At 43.6% G+C, this 15,673-nt stretch overlaps 2 protein-coding genes across 12 annotated transcripts in view; one reads left to right on the forward strand and one right to left on the reverse strand.

Moving 5' to 3' along the window:
• PALB2 (partner and localizer of BRCA2) overlaps positions 1 to 9,912 on the reverse strand; it is a 36,727-nt gene extending 26,815 nt beyond the window's left edge. For 2 of the 9 annotated variants that reach the window (XM_073015236.1, XM_073015237.1), the window contains exons 1-4: positions 9,690 to 9,910; positions 6,594 to 6,653; positions 6,370 to 6,472; positions 3,869 to 5,338 (exon numbers count right to left, since the gene is read on the reverse strand). In XM_073015236.1, the coding sequence (XP_072871337.1) occupies positions 3,869 to 5,338; positions 6,370 to 6,472; positions 6,594 to 6,653; positions 9,690 to 9,737 (1,681 nt within the window). In that variant the 5' untranslated portion in view covers positions 9,738 to 9,910. Of the gene's footprint in view, positions 1 to 3,868; positions 5,339 to 6,369; positions 6,473 to 6,593; positions 6,654 to 6,984; positions 7,119 to 9,689 lie in introns of all 9 variants that reach the window. The other 7 variants (XM_037989747.2, XM_037989745.2, XM_037989743.2 and 4 more) reach the window with 7 other exon arrangements.
• A 115-nt stretch (positions 9,913 to 10,027) lies between these two features.
• The window catches only part of DCTN5 (dynactin subunit 5), a 36,273-nt gene continuing 30,627 nt past the window's right edge, over positions 10,028 to 15,673 (forward strand). For all 3 annotated transcript variants that reach the window (XR_012092930.1, XR_012092931.1, XM_007988057.3), the window contains exons 1-2: positions 10,028 to 10,170; positions 11,535 to 11,603. Coding sequence is in view for 1 of the 3 variants with exons in the window: in XM_007988057.3 (XP_007986248.1) it covers positions 10,123 to 10,170; positions 11,535 to 11,603 (117 nt within the window). In the remaining 2 variants the exon portion in view is untranslated. The remainder of the gene's footprint in view (positions 10,171 to 11,534; positions 11,604 to 15,673) is intronic.

Raw genomic sequence — 15,673 nt, forward strand, 5'->3', positions numbered from 1 at the left:
AAATATATGTAATACCCAACAAAGAGTGAGTTTCTAAACTCAAATATACTCCTCACTTGAGCCCAGGAGTTTGAGACCAGGCTGAGCAACACAGTGAGACTGTCTTTAAAAACAATAAATAAATAAATAAAAATTTTAAAAAGTAGGGCCAGGTACGGTGCTTCATACTCGTAGTCTCAGCACCTTCAGAGGCCGACGCAGGCAGATCACTTGAGGTCAGGAGTTCAAGACCAGCCTGACCAACATGGTGAAACTCCATCTTTACTAAAAATACAAAAAAAAAAAAAAACAACAAAAATGAGCCAGGTATGGTCGTGGGCGCCTGTAGTCCTAGCTACTCGGGAGCCTGAGGTGGAAGAATCACATGAACCCAGGAGGCGGAGCTTGCAGTGAGCTGAGATCGCACCACTGCACTCCAGCCTGGGTGACAGAGCGAGACTCCGTCTCCAAAAAAAAAAAAAAAAAAAAAAAAAAAATTAGCTGGGCTTGGTGGTGCACGCCTGTGATCTCAGCTACTCGGGAAGCTGAGGTAGGAGAATCATTTGAACCCAGGAGATGGAGGCTGCAGTGGGCTGAAATTGCATCAGTACCACTGCACTCCAGCCTGGGCAACAGAGCGAGATTCTGTCTCAAAGAATGAATGAATGAATAAACAAATAAATCCAAACAAAACAAAACAGAGTATGGCCAAAAATATTAACTAGGAGAAGGGACTGAGGACAAGGCTCAGCTCAACCACTGATTTGCGGCTTAACCTTAGGCAAATCGATTTATTTCCTTTTCCCTTTTCTCATTGTCTCTCGTAAGAGAAGTGAACTAAAAATATCCACATTTTTTCCTACCTCTAAAACTGTGATTTCAACAGGCTGCCAGAGTATGGTCTATAAAATGCTGGCTCTTGTCACTATGGAAAACTTAGTCTCCTTTTGAAGCAAAGAGTTAATTTACTGCTTTTTGTTTGCTTGTTTCAAGACAAGGTCTCATTCTGTTGCCCAGGCTGGAGTGCAGTGGGGAGATCTTGGCTCACTGCAACCTCTGCCTCCCAGGCTCAAGCAATCCTCCCACATCAGCCTCCTGAGTAGCAATTTATTGCTCTTATTGCAAATGGTATCCCACACCATTCAAAATGTTGCTATATCCTCTATGATGAATGTATAAACAAACTGTGGCATATACAATATAATGGAATACTAGTCAGCCATAAAAAGGAACAAAGTACTGATGCATGTTACAACAGAAACGTACCTTAAAAACATTATGCTAAGTGGCCAGGCTCAGTGACTCATACCTATAATCCCAGCACTTTGGGAGGCTGAAGGCAGGTGGATCACTTGAGGTCAGGAGTTCGAGGCCAGCCTGGACAACATGGTGAAACCCCCACCTCTAGTAAAAATACAAAAATGAGCCAGGTGTGGTGGCAGAAGCCTGTAATCCCAGCTACTCAGGAGGCTGAGGAAAGAGAATCACCTGAACCTGGGAGGCGGAGGTTGCAGTGAGCCGAGATTGTGCCACTGCACTCCAGCCTTGGTAAGAGACTCTATCTCAAAAACAAACAAGCCCATTATGCTAAGCAGCCAGACACAAAAGGTCACATATTGTATGATTCTATCTATATATATGAAATATCCAGAACAGGTAAATCCATAGAGATAGAATGCAGATTGGTGGTTGTCCATGGAAGGAGTAGGGGGTGAGGGGAGAAGAAATGGGTAGCAGCTGCTTAATGGGTATTAATGGGTATTAATGGGTTTAGAGGTGATAAAAATGTTTTAGAATGAGATAGAGGTGGTGGTTGGACAACACTGTAAATGTACTGACTTGTTCACTTAATTTAAAATGGTTAATTTTGTCATGTGAATGTCACCTTGAGAAAAAGTTTTTAAATGTAGCTGCAGGTTACTAAAATGATATCAGACTATTTCAAACCACTGGCTGGGCCTGGTGGCTCACGCCTGTAATCCCAGCACTTTGGGAGGTCGAGGTGGGCAGATCACCTGAGGTCAGGAGATCGAGACCAGCCTGGCCAATATGGCGAAAACCCGTCTCTACTAAAAATATAAAAATTAGCTTGGTGTGGTGGCGGGCACCTATAATCTCAGCTACTCACGAGGCTGAGGTGGGAGAATCGCTTGAACCTGGGAGGCAGAGGTTGCAGTGAGCTGAGATAGCACCATTGCACTCCATTCGGGGTGACAAGGGTGAAACTCTGTCTCGACAACAATGAAAAAAACTATGGTGTAAAAAACAATATTTCTAGATTACTGGATTGCCTACTTTTTGATGACTATGCATTCTTGTTCACTTAAAAGATGAAAAATCACAATTTTTGGATTAATTAGTCATAGCTCATAGACCAAGTCCATGTCCAATGGTACAGAGCAGCTTGCTACCTATTTTTGCATATAAAGTTGTTTTTTTTTAAGGAACTTGGCTGTAAAATGCACATAAAGATGTGTTGGAACACAGTCACAGTTACAAGTTGACTTTGGCTGCTTTGGCACATAGCTGAGTAGTTGAGACAGAGCACAAAGACTAAAATATGTGCTATCTGGCCCCTTCTAGAAAGTATGCTGATCCCTAATTTAGAGCCACAATGAATTACCCAGTTTTTGTGCTCAGTTGATCAGATATGATTAAATTCTCGTTAAATGAATTAAAAGTTTAAATTACAATGTATCCTTGCTTCCCAGCCTCCAAAATCCTGTGTCCCATGGAGGCCTTAGAGACACTGCATTAGATATTTTATCCAAAAAAGTTGCTTAGGCCTTTTCATTACATGATGACTTCTAAAAGAGATAGTCAGTGGACTCTTTCTCTCTCTCTCTTTTTTTTGAAAGAGGGTCTTGCTGTATCACCCAGGCTGGAGTGCAGTGGTGCAATCACAGCTCACTGCAGCCTCGACATCCTGGGCTCAAGCGATCCTCCCACCTTAGCCTCTGAAGTAGCTGAAACCACAGGCATACACCACCACACCTGGTTAATTTTTCTATATATTTCTGGAGGGATGGGGTTTTGTCATGTTGCCCAAGCTAGTCTCAAACTCCTGGGCTCAAGCAATCCTCCCACCTTGGCCTCCTGAAGTGTTGGGATTACATGGGTGAGCCACCAAGCCCGACATAGTCTAACTCTAGTACACATTCCATTTTACTTCAAAAACACTTTCTGTATTAGCTGTGAAGCTTCTACCCATAGATAGGAATTGTATTGTACCTGAATATGTAATATTACAGAAACAACCAATACATTTTCCTTTTCAGTGTTGAACTGTTTCAGCTCTATCACTGAACTCTGGCACCACAATGCCAGGTTTGAATCCTGGCTCTGTGATTTTAATTAAATTAAGTAAAGTCATTTTAATCTCCCTGTGCTTTAGTTTCCTCACCTGTAAAGTGAGAATGAAAATAGATTCTATCTCATGTAGGACTGCTGTGATGATTCAATGAGTTAGTATCTGTACAACATTTAGAAAGTGCCAGGCAGGCTGGATACAGTGGCTCATGACTGTAATCCCAGCACTTTGGGAGGCCATGGTGGGAGGACTGTTTGAGGTCAGGAGTTCAGGATTAGCTTGGGCAACAGGGCAAGACCTCGCCTCTACAAAACATTTAAAAACATTAGCCAGGCATGGTGGTACATGCCAGTAGTCCCAGCTAGTTGGGAGGCTGAGGCAGGAGGAACATTTGAGCCTAGGAGATAGAGGCTGCAGTGAGCCATGATCGCACCATGGCACTCCAGCCTGGACAACACACTCGACCCTGCCCCATTTTAGAAAAGAAAAAAAAAAAAAAAAAAAAAAAAAGGAAGTGCCAGGCACATAGTGTTAGCTTTCATCATCATCATCATCATCATCAAACACATCTTGATTTACCTTTCACTCGAATAACTGCTTTTTTGTTCTGATATTTATGTGAGGTGACTTCCTTTTTGGACCTGTTAATAACCGATGGGTTGCAAGCTGGCAAAAGTGGTTCACAATGATCTGATGCTGGGGTGCAGGCTGATTTTCTTTTTCCTCTGTATCTTCTACTAGGTGCCTGGGCAACTGCCTTCCTAGACAAGTCATCATCTTCAGTGGGCCCAGCGCGAGAGCTGACTTTAGTTAATGAGAGAAGTTTCTGAGAAGTTCTTGAACTTGGTTGTCCTGTGCATATGTCAGACACCCTAATTTCACTTTGGTCAGTTTCCTCATTGGAAAAGTTTAAATTTTTACTTGCATCCTTATTTTTATTTTTAAACCCTTTTTTCTTGACATCCAAATGACTCTGAATGACAGCCTCCAGGGCTACTTTTCTCTGGCAATTGGACATGCTTCGTGTTGTTCTAACATAGTATTCTGCAGGAAACAGAAGGCCTTCAAGCATTGTGCAAGAATGTTTTTCTGCAGAAAGAAGAGAGGTTGCTTCCAGGCTAAGACTCTTAGGTTGACTTAGAATCTCGTTTTCCTGAAGATTTTCATTTCTACCATCAAGAGCGTCACTGGGAGATTTTAAAGATTTCTCTGTTTGATTTTGTTCTAAGTTTTGATTTTCATTTGCTGGCAAGTTATTGTGAGTAAGTTCATTTAGAGAACATGAAATATCTGCCTCTAAATTAGAACTTGTGGGCAGTTGGCCACTTTTACTTACAGCTTTGTTTACAACGAGGCTATCTGTAGGGATAGTCACTTTTTTGCCTTGTGCCTCCAAACTTACAGGTGAAGTAAATCTAATGTTTTCTAGGCCGTGAGTAGTAAGTTCACTGCTGCCTTTGGGAGGAATGTGTTCAAGGTGCTGACTACTACTGCTATCTGTTGGAGTCTGTAAAGGAACTGTAGTTGCCCTGGTGAAATCAGGTTTTCTTAGGAGTGTATCCACACCTTTTTCTGGTTGGGCAGTTGGTGGAATGAATATACTGTCTTCATTAGTTTCTGTAACTGGTTCTGGAGAATCTGGAAGTTCAGACTTCAGACTTAAAAGATGAGTTCTTATTTCAGTTACTGGTGATCTAGTAGGATTTTTGCTACTGGTTTCTTCCTGTTCCTTTAGTCTTTTCCCAGACAGTCTGAGTGAATCAGTGCCAAAGACACAGTCTCTCTCTTGTGAAATAAATGTTCTCTTCTGCTGCTTCTTTCTTCTCCCTGGCAGCTTCTGCTTTTGCTCACCATCAGGGTCACTGACCCTGTGGGGAAAATGTTCTTGGGTGTCATCTGTTCCGTGTATAGGTAATCCTCCTGGGCCATCTCCAGGGTTAAAGGACTCAGGCCCAACATCAAGTGTGACAGATGTCCTTTCTCCAGTTTCTTCATCAAGATGGGTTTTGATGTGTAACTTGTCATAAACACATATTTTATATTTAGGTTCTGAGGAGAAAAAAAATGTATATAACATATTTTTCTTATAAATAAAACAAAAAATACTCATTTTTATCCTATTACATATAAATACTACTAAACATTTATTTAAGAAAGAATCAATGACATTTCATTCAGGCAGATGAATTTACAGGTAAAATAAATCTATTTTTTAGGCTGTGAGTAGTAAGGTCACTGTTACCTTTAGGTTCAAGGTGTTCAAGGTGCTGACTACTTCTACTATCTGAAGGCATATGTAAAGGAACTCTACATACTCCATACTGTACATATTTTTAAAAGTTCTAATTTTAAACATTCTAACAATCTATGAAATTTTAAGTACATGTAAACAAATAGCATTGTGCTAAAAATGTTTTTTAAACAGAGTATTCTTTATCACACAATCTCTTCTCTTAACTTTTAAATCTCAACTAATTTTTTAGCCCATGTCTTTCTTTCTTTATTTTCCATCTTGGCTCAAGTAATTTTAATAACACTCCCATTTCAATAACCCTTAATTTTATTATTATAAATTACTTGAATTTATTGACCATTGTTTTTAGAATATTTTCACCTAGAATTTTTCTCTGTTCATATATACTTAAAGTAAAAAAAAAAAATCTTTTGCTGGGCATGGTAGCTCACGTAAATCCCAGCACTTTGGAAGGCTGAGGCAGGCAGATCATGAGGTCAGGAGTTCGAGACCAGCCTGGCCAACATGGTGAAACCCCGTTTCTACTAAAAATACAAAAATTAGCCAGGCGTGGTAGTGCACGTGCCTGTAGTCTCAGGTACTCGGAAGGCTGAGGCAGGAGAATTGCTTGAACCCGGGAGGCAGAGGCTGCAGTGAGCCAAGATTATGCCACTACATTCCAGCCTGGGTGACAGAGTGAGACTCTGTCTCAAAAAAATAAAATTAAATTAAAATTAAAGTGTCTATTGCTAGTCACTATCTTCACTCTGTGGGAAAAAGAACAACAGCCAAAATATACCTGGGAAATGAATAATAAAGCAGGCATAAGGGAATGGTCTAGATTTACCTGAGTGGTTTAGCTGCAGTGAGAGCTCCTGCTGGGACAAACAATCTTGCTCTTCTACTGTTTTCTTAATAGAATGCTTAATCTTTTCAGCTCTTTGGGCACGCTAGAGGAAACAAAAACAGCTCCAGAAATATGTTTTCTTTAAAGCTTTATATAAAGAGTCAAGAACAGTTTTTAAATTGTTTGTACTGTAACACCTTAATTTGAGAACATGATTCACTTACCTGAAGGCGGGCTAGTGTCTTGCTGTATTCCCTTTTCAAGAATGCTAATTTCTCCTTTAACTGAAAGAAGAAAAACACCAACAATACTGGGCAAGCGGAAAGGTGAAGTCATAGGGAAGGGATGCAATGCTTGGTGGGGTCCCCTGGCAAGAGGCAGGGAGTAGCACTGGTCCATGGCAATCTACTTGTGGTTCTCAAAAAGCACCAAGCTCTTGACCATTTCAGGATCTTTGTATAACCTGTTCCTATCATCTGGAACATTTCCTTCCTTTGCCAATTCCTACTGACTCCTCAAGCCTTAGCTTAGATTTTCATTTCCCTGGGAAGGATCTTCTAGGTCCTTCTCCAAATCTAGGTTAGACACTCTATCAGTCCTCTGTACTTTCCTTACCACAGTATTCTCACACTGTGTTCTCTGTTTCTCCCCATGATCCAGTTCCTTGAAGGTAGCAGGGACTGTCATCCTCAGTCACTCAACAAATGAATCTTCTATTTATCAGTTAATGGTCCAGGTATCTCTAGTACCTGGAATAATAAGTGATACCCACTGTGTGTCAATTAGTGCTCCAGAAGCTATTCTAGATGCAATTTACATACAGTGAGGGATACACATAATAAATAAGAAAACAGGGAAGATGATTTTACAAGGTAATAAATAACTAGACAGATAAACAGAGTGATATAAGAGAGTTACTGGCCTACTGATAGGGACTACTTTAGTTACAGTGGTCAGGGAGGCATTTTTGAGGACTATCATTTGAGCCTAAGACCAAATGAGGAAGGAGCTAGTTTTGGGAAGATCAGAGGGAACGGTACCCCAGGCAGAGGGAACCACAAATATAAAAGCTCTGCAGTGGAATAGGCTACATATGTTTGAGGAACATGCAGGCCAGTGAGGTTGGAGCTATCACTGCTGAATCTCCAGCCAGGCACACAGTAGGCATTTAACAAATATTTATTAAATGAATAAGTGAATTGGGCTGAATCAAATTACTGTTCTCTGAAAGTCTAGATTCCCTTGTCTCTCTGGCTTCTTTGGTTCAAAGGATTATCTCAGCAGCAAAGCCAGCCCTGGTTTTTCTGCTTTTTAGGAACTCTTTAGTTATACTCATCTTTCAACCAATAAAACATCAAGATTTCCATCCTCCATACATACCTTTAAAAAAAACAAAAGACCTACTCAGCTGGAAGCGGTGGCTCACACCTGTAATCCCAACACTTTGGGAGGTCAAGATGGGTGGATCATTTGAGGTCAGGTGTTCGAGACCAGCATGGCCAACATGGTGAAACCCTGCCTCTATTAAAAATACAAAAATAAGCTGGGTGTGGTGGTGGGTACCTGTAGGAGGCTGAAGCAGGAGAATTGCTTGAACCCGGAGGCGAAGGTTGCGGTGGGCCTAGATTGTGCCACTGCACTCCGGCCTGGGCAACAGAGCAAGACTCTGTCTAAAAAAAAAAAAAAAAAAAAAAAAAAAAAACAGAAAAAAAAAAAAAAAAAAAAAAAAGGCCAGGTGGGGTGGATCACGCCTGTCATGCCAGTACTTTGGGAGGCCAAGGCGGGCGGATCACCTGAGGTCAGGAGTTTGAAACCAGCCTGGCCAACATGGAGAAACACCATCTCTACTAAAAATACAAAAATCAGCTGGGCGCGGTGTTGGGCGTCTGTAATCCCAGCTACACAGGAGACTGAGGCAGGAGAATCGCTTGAGCCTGAGAGGCGGAGGTTGCAGTGAGCCAAGATCGCACCACTGCACTCCAGCCTGGGCGACAGAGCAAGACCCTGTCTCAAAAAACTAAAACAAAACAAAAAAAAACAAAGTCTATGTGCAAAACATGCTACTTGGAATTTTCTTTTTTTTTCTTTTTTTTTTTTTTTTGAGACAGAGTCTCACTTGGTCGTCCAGCCTGGAGTGCAGCGGCGCGATCTCGGCGGCTCCCTGCAACCTAAGCGTCCCCTGGTTCAAGCGATTCTCGTGCATCAGCCTCTGAGGCCTGAGCCTCTGGGACTACAGGCTGGCGTCACCACACCTGACTAATTTTTATATTTTTAGTAGAGACGGGGTTTCACTACGTTGCCTAGGCTGGTCTCAAACTCTGAGCTCAAACGATCTGCCCATCCCAGCCTCCCAAAGTGCTGGGATTACAGGCGTGAGCCACGGAGACTGGCCTACCCACCAATCTTATAAATGTCTGGGGGATTATCTTGTTTGCTTACAAATGATCTTTCTCACCTCCACTAGAAGGTAAGCCAGGATAAGAATAACATCAGCACAAACTGGAAACATACTAAAAGTCTACCAGTAAAGTACAGTCTAAAGAAGCAAGGGCACTTCCAAGGCCAGGCGCAGTGGCAGGTTCCTGCAATCCCAGCTACTCGGGAGGCTGAGGCAAGAGAGTCGCTTGATCCCGGGAGGCGGAGGTTGCAGTGAGCCGAGATCGCACCACTGCACCCCAGCATGGGTGGCAGAGTGAGACTCTGTCTCAAAAAAGAAAAATAGAAAAGAAAAGGAAGAAAAAAGAAAAGAAACTTCCAAACTACAACATGCTGTCTAGAACTCAAAAAAGAAAGGTAGATAAACATGTCCTGACAGGAATGCTAAACAGGGGTACGAAAAACGGAACCTACAGAACCATTCAGATCATACCATTTACGAACATTCCCTTCTCAAAAAAAATACATAGGACTCCTTTTTGGTGGTTAGGGATACGCCCCTCCTCCACCACACACACTAACACACGAAAGGACCTGAAAGTACCAGACTTAAAAGATTTACTTGAGGAGGTCCGGCGGGAGAAGTGAAGATTGAGGGTGTGGGACGGGGGAGGAGCAACGGTGTCGATACAGCTTTATCTATAAAGTGTTACACATTGTATTAATGCACTGTTACTGTAATGAGATTTGTTCTTTAAACGCCACCACGTGAGCACCACGCTATTTCCACATTTTCATTTTTTGTGCCCCCTCCGCCCTAAGCGGGGGGAGGGGCGTCGGACGATACTGCTGCCCTCGGACTGCCGAGGACACAAAGCTAGACCTAAAACCCTGGGAAAGCGAGGTCAGAGTCCTGCATCCGCCCTTCCCGCACCCCGTGGCACCTTTTCCTTCTCCTCACAGCTGAGGGGCTTCCCGGTAGGCTCTTCCATCGGGCAGGCGACAGAACGAAAAGAGCAGCCGTCGCCGACCCCAGGCCTGCCGACACCGGGACCCAGTTGGCCCTGGGCCGGGGAGGCGCCCCAAGAAAGAATGGGGAGCCCGGGATCGCACCCTCAGCGCGCGATCAGCTGACCCACGCGGGCCAGGCGCGCCCTAATCTCCGGCCAATTAAATCCAACGTTCGACCTGCGCACGCGCTGCCGGAGACCGCCGAGCAGTGGGGCGAGGCCGCCTAAAGGAGAGCCGAGCTGTCGATGACTCCCAGTGGGCCATCTAGAGCGGAAGTAGAGGAGCGGCCGGAAGTAGCCGGAACCTCAGAAAGACTGACCGACTGACTCTGACAGGATCCGGGCCTGAGGGAAGGAGGCGGCGGCCATGGAGTTGGGCGAGCTGCTCTACAACAAGTCCGAGTACATCGAGACGGTGCGCGGGTCCAGATATCTGTCCTCCTCTTTTCAAGCCTGCGTCCCTTTGAGGCCTGGTCGGAGTTCCCAATCTGCCCCTACCCCACCCACCCCTGTCCCTTTGGCCGTTAGTCCCGGATTATCTAGCGACGTCCCGTGTACAGTCTGGCTTTTGCTGTTTACTCCGCGCATGGCCAGTTTAGGCCTTTTGTATGTATTCCTGATTTTCGCATAGGGATAAAGTGCCTTCAGGAGGATAGGACAAGTACCATCCTGTTCATATGAATTACAGCTCGAACTTCGGGCCCTTTTACGTTGCCTTTTGTAATGTGGTAACTTGCGCCGAAAACGATTCGGTTCTTTTTTTGGGGGAGAGGGGGGCGGAGACTCTCTCTGTCGCCCAGGCCGCAGTGCAGTGGCGCGATCTCGGCTCACTGCAACCTCCGCCTCCCCGGTTCAAGCGATTTTCCTGCCTCAGCCTCCCAAATAGCTGGGATTACAGGCGCCCGCCACCACACCCGGCTAATTTTTTGTATTTTTTGGTAGAGACGGGGTTTCACCATTGGCCAGGCTGGTCCCTAACTCGACCTCAGGTAATCGACCCGCCTCGGCCTCCCAAAGTGCTGGGATTACAGGCGTGAGCCACCGCACCCTGCCGATTTGGTTCTTTATTATCAGTATACGACATGTTTGTAAAATCTTGGAAACAGGGCAAGTGGTCAGTTAACGTTACTATTGTTATTTTGGTTTTCTTTGCATTCTGACAACTCCGATATTCATACAGTCATTATCCTCGTTTTAAGGCCGTAAAGCCCAAGTGCGGAAGTGAATGGATTTGAATCCACGTCGGGCTGATGCCACTAAGCTCTAGACGTTCAAATTCTGAGTTTATTCCTTGAGTCCCTAGTTTCCTTTTATTTTTTTTATTTTTTGAGACAGGGTCTCACTCTATTGCCCAGGCTGGAGTGCAGTGGTACAATCATAGCTCATTGCAGCCTCGGCCTTCCAGGCTCAAGCGATCCTCCATCCTCAGCCTTCTGAGGAGCTGGGACTACAGACACGCGCCACCATGCCCGGCTAATTAAAAAAATTTTTTTTTTTAGAGAAGGGGGGTCTCACTATGTTGCCCAGGCTGGTCTTGGACTCCTGGCCTCAAGGGATCCGTCTGCCTCAGCCTCTCAAAGAGATTACAGCCGTGAGCCACCACACTCAGCCATAGTTTCCTAATCCATCATTGCTTTTTTGACATCCTGGACTCACTCCATTGTGGACAGCACCCCACTTTATGTTTTTTTCTCTCAAATGTGAGCTTTCTTGACGGAAACCTGTAGTCCAGAAACCTATTAAGTTTGCTGTCCCCGGTTTTCTGTTGTTTTCTTTTAGGCATCTGGGAACAAAGTCAGTCGCCAGTCAGTGTTGTGTGGAAGCCAGAACATCGTTCTCAATGGCAAGGTAAGGGACAAAGCCAGCTCCAGGCTGCAAACTTTAGCTTGCTTTCTGCTAATTATCACCATAGCAGGGCAGATAAAATGTTGCCATATCGCCCATTTATTGTTGTACATTTTTAATTCTCTTGTTTTTAAATTTTTTATTCTCTAAGTTGGATGTTGGATCTCCTTTTTTCCTTTTTTTTTTTTTTTTTGAGACAGTCTCACTCTGTCACCCAGGCTGGAGTGCAGTAGCCCCATCTCAGGTCACTGCAACCTCCGCCTCCCAGGTTCATCCAGTTCTCCTGCCTCAGCCTCCCGAGTAGCTGGGATTACAGGCACCTGCCACCAAGCCTGGCTAATATTTTGTATTTTTAGTAGAGACAGGGTTTCACCATGTTGTCCAGGCTGGTCTTGAACTCCTGCCCTCAAGTGATCCACCCATCTCGGCCTCCCAAAGTGCTGGGATTATAGGCGTGAGCCACTGCACCCGGCCTAAGTTGGATCTCTTGAATGCAAAAAGGTTCAATAAGAGGCAACAGAAAACCTTTTTTCTTTTATGCCAGGAACAAAATACAGTGGTACCTAGAACTGACATTATTTTATGATATTGTAGTGTGCGTTAAACTACTAGGCACAGAGTGTAATAGGTAATGAAGTATTTGAAGGTAGAAACTAAAGTAATACTTATAAAATTATCACTTTAGTAAAAATTAATAATTCACTATTAACTGAAACTCTTAAAATGAATGTGACAATTAGAAAAGATATTAAAGTATGAGACAAATATGCAAAGTGGAATCTGAAAGACTGAGAATCTTGTAATCCAAATAAATTACAATAGCAAAGAGACGAGTATAAACGTGGAAGAGGCCGGGCGCGGTGGCTCAAGCCTGTAATCCCAGCACTTTGGGAGGCCGAGACGGGCGGATCACGAGGTCAGGAGATCAAGACCATCCTGGGTAACCCGGTGAAACCCCGTCTCTACTAAAAAATACAAAAATCTAGCCGGGCGAGGTGGCGGGCGCCTGTAGTCCCAGCTACTCGGGAGTCTCGAGGCAGGAGAATGGCGTGAACCCGGGAGGCGGAGCTTGCAGTGAGCTGAGATCCGGCCACTGCACTCCAGCCTGGGCGGCAGAGCGAGACTCCGCCTCAAAAAAAAAAAAAAAAAAAAAAAAAAAAAAAAAAAACGTGGAAGAGAAAATATCACAAGGTATATTTGAGCTTGACAAACAGTGAAGTTCATAGTTGTTTTCCTGCCATCTGAAACACTCAATTTTGAAATTACTGTTTCTGTAAATATTACATCTCTAACTTCCAGAAGGAAAATAGTCTCATTATAACCAAGAAATCACAAATATTTTCAGAAGACAATTAGTCTCCGTTAAGCCTGTCATACCAAGGAATTAAGTGGAAAAGAAATATAATTTGGTTATTGCTGCTCATACATACTGTTTCTTTTTGTTTGTTTGTTTGGTTCTTTTTTTTTTGAGACAGAGTCTTGCTCTGTCACCCAGGTCAGAGTACAGTGGCGGGATCTTGGCTCACTGCAACCTCCACCTCCTGGCGTCAAGTGATTCTCCTGCCTCAGCCTCCCGAGTAGCTGGGATTACAGGCTTCTGCCATCACACCCACCGAATTTTTGTATTTTTGTTTTTTGAGAGAGAGTCTGGCTCTGTCGCCCAGGCTGGAGTGCAGTGGTGTGATCTCGGCTCACTACAGGCTCCGCCTCCCAGGTTCACGTCATTCTCCTGCCTCAGCCTCCTGAGTAGCTAGGACTACAGGCACCTGCCACCATGCCCAGCTATTTTTTTGTATTTTTAGTAGAGACGGGGTTTCACTACCAGGATGGTTTCAATCTCCTGACCTTGTGATCTGCCCACCTTGGCCTCCCAAAGTGCTGGAATTACAGGAGTGAGCCACTGTGCCCGGCCTAATTTTTGTATTTTTAGTAGAGACGGGGTTTCACCATGTTGGCCAGGCTGGTCTTGAACTCCTGATCTCAGATGATCCATCCACGTCACCCTCCCTAAGTGCTGGGATTATAGGCATGAGCCACCGCGCCCGGCCCAAGACTTTTTTTGTTACGGTTAACTATATATAACAAAATTTGCCATTTTAACAATTTTAAAAAAAAATTTATTATTTGAGAAAGTCACCCAGGCTGGAGTGAAGTGGTGCCATCTCAGTCGCCACAGCCTCCGCCTCTTGGCTTCAAGGATTCTCATGCCTCAGCCTCCCTGTAGCTGGGACTACGGGTACACGCCACCACACTAGGCTGATTTTTGTGTTTTTAGTAGAGACAGGGTTTTGCCACGTTGACCAGGCTGGCCTCAAACTCTTGGCCTCAAGTGATCCACCCGCGTTGGCCTCCCAAAATGCTGGGATTGCAAGCGTGAGCCACTGCACCCAGCCTAACTTTATATATATATATATATTTTTTTTTTTTTTTTTTTTGATACGGAGTTTCCCTCTTGTTGCCCAGGCTGGAGTGCAATGGTGCAATCTCGGCTCACCACAACCTCCGCCTCCCAGGTTCAAGTGATTCTCGTGCCTCAGACTCCCCAGCAGCTGGGATTACAGGCGTGTGCCACCATACCCAGCTAATTTTATATTTTTAATACAGGCGGAGTTTCTCCACATTGGTCAGGCTGGTCTTGAACTCCTGACCTCAGATGATCTGCCCTCCTCAGCCTCCCACAGTGCTGGAATTACAGGCGTGAGCCACTGCGCCCAGCCTTAGCAATTTTTAAGTGTACAATTAATTGGCATTAATTACATTCACAATGTTGTGCAACCATCTCCACTATCCATTTCCAAAACTTTTTTCATCACCCCAAATAAAAACTCTACATATTAAGGAATAAATGCCCATCCCTACTTCCTTCCATTGCTGATAGCCTGAATCTACTTTCTGTCTCTATGAATTTGCCTATTCTAGATATTTCATATAAGTGGAATCATGTAATATTTGTCCTTTTTGTCTGGCTTATTTCACTTAGCGTAAGGTTTTCAAGGTTCATCCTTGTTAAAGCACATCAGAACTTCATTCCTTTCCATAGTGGAGTAATATTCCATTGTATATACCACATTTCATTATCTGTTCATCTGTTGATAGGCACTTGGATTGTTTCTACCCTTTGGCTATTGTGAATAATGCTGCAGTGAACACTGATGTGCAGGTATCTGTTCGCGTCCCAGTCTTCAGGTTTTTTGAGTATATACCTAGGAGTGTAAATACTCAATACTTAATTTGGCAATGTTTGGTATATACAAAAGAGTATGATTGCTGGGACAAATGGTGAGTCTGTGTTAAACTTTTTGGGAAACTGCCAAACTTTTTTCCGAAATGGCTACACCATTTTACATTTCCACCAGCATTGTGCAGGGTTCCAATTTCTCCACATCTTTACCAACACTAGTTATTTTGTTTTTTTTTTTTTTTTTTGGATTATGGCCATCCAAGGGGGTATAAAATGGTATCTCCTTGTGGTTTTGATTTGTATTTCCTTAATGATTAATGATGTTGAACATCTTTGAATGTTGCTTATTGGTCATCTGTACATCTTCTTTAGAGAAATGTCTGTTCAGTCCTTTTCCTATTTTTATATTGTGTTGTCTTTTTCTTATTGAGTTCTAGGAGTTCTTTATACATTCTGGATATTAAACACTTATCAGATATATGATTTGCAAATGCCTTCTTCCTTTCTGTAGATTTTGTGCATCCCCTTGATGCACAAAAGTTTTTAATTTTGAAGTCTGGTTTATCTGTTTTTTCTTTTGTTGCTTGTTTTTGGTGTCATATTAAGAATCCAAATTTATGGCCGTGAAGATTTACTGCCGTGTTTTTTTCTAACAGTGTTAGTGGTCTTAGTGTTTGTGTTTAGGTCATTGATCCATTTTGAGTTACATTTTTTTTTTTTTTTTTAAATGACATGGAGTTTCCCTCTCATTGTCCAGGCAATCTTGGCTCACTGCAACCTCCACTTCCTGGGTTCAAGTGATTCTCCTGCCTCAGCCTCCCGAGTAGCTGGGATTACAGGCATGTGCCATCACGCCTGGCTAATTTTTTTTTTTTTTTTGAGACGGAGTCTC

This window comes from Chlorocebus sabaeus, chromosome 5, assembly GCF_047675955.1.
Source record: "Chlorocebus sabaeus isolate Y175 chromosome 5, mChlSab1.0.hap1, whole genome shotgun sequence".
NCBI classification, from domain to species: domain Eukaryota; kingdom Metazoa; phylum Chordata; class Mammalia; order Primates; family Cercopithecidae; genus Chlorocebus; species Chlorocebus sabaeus.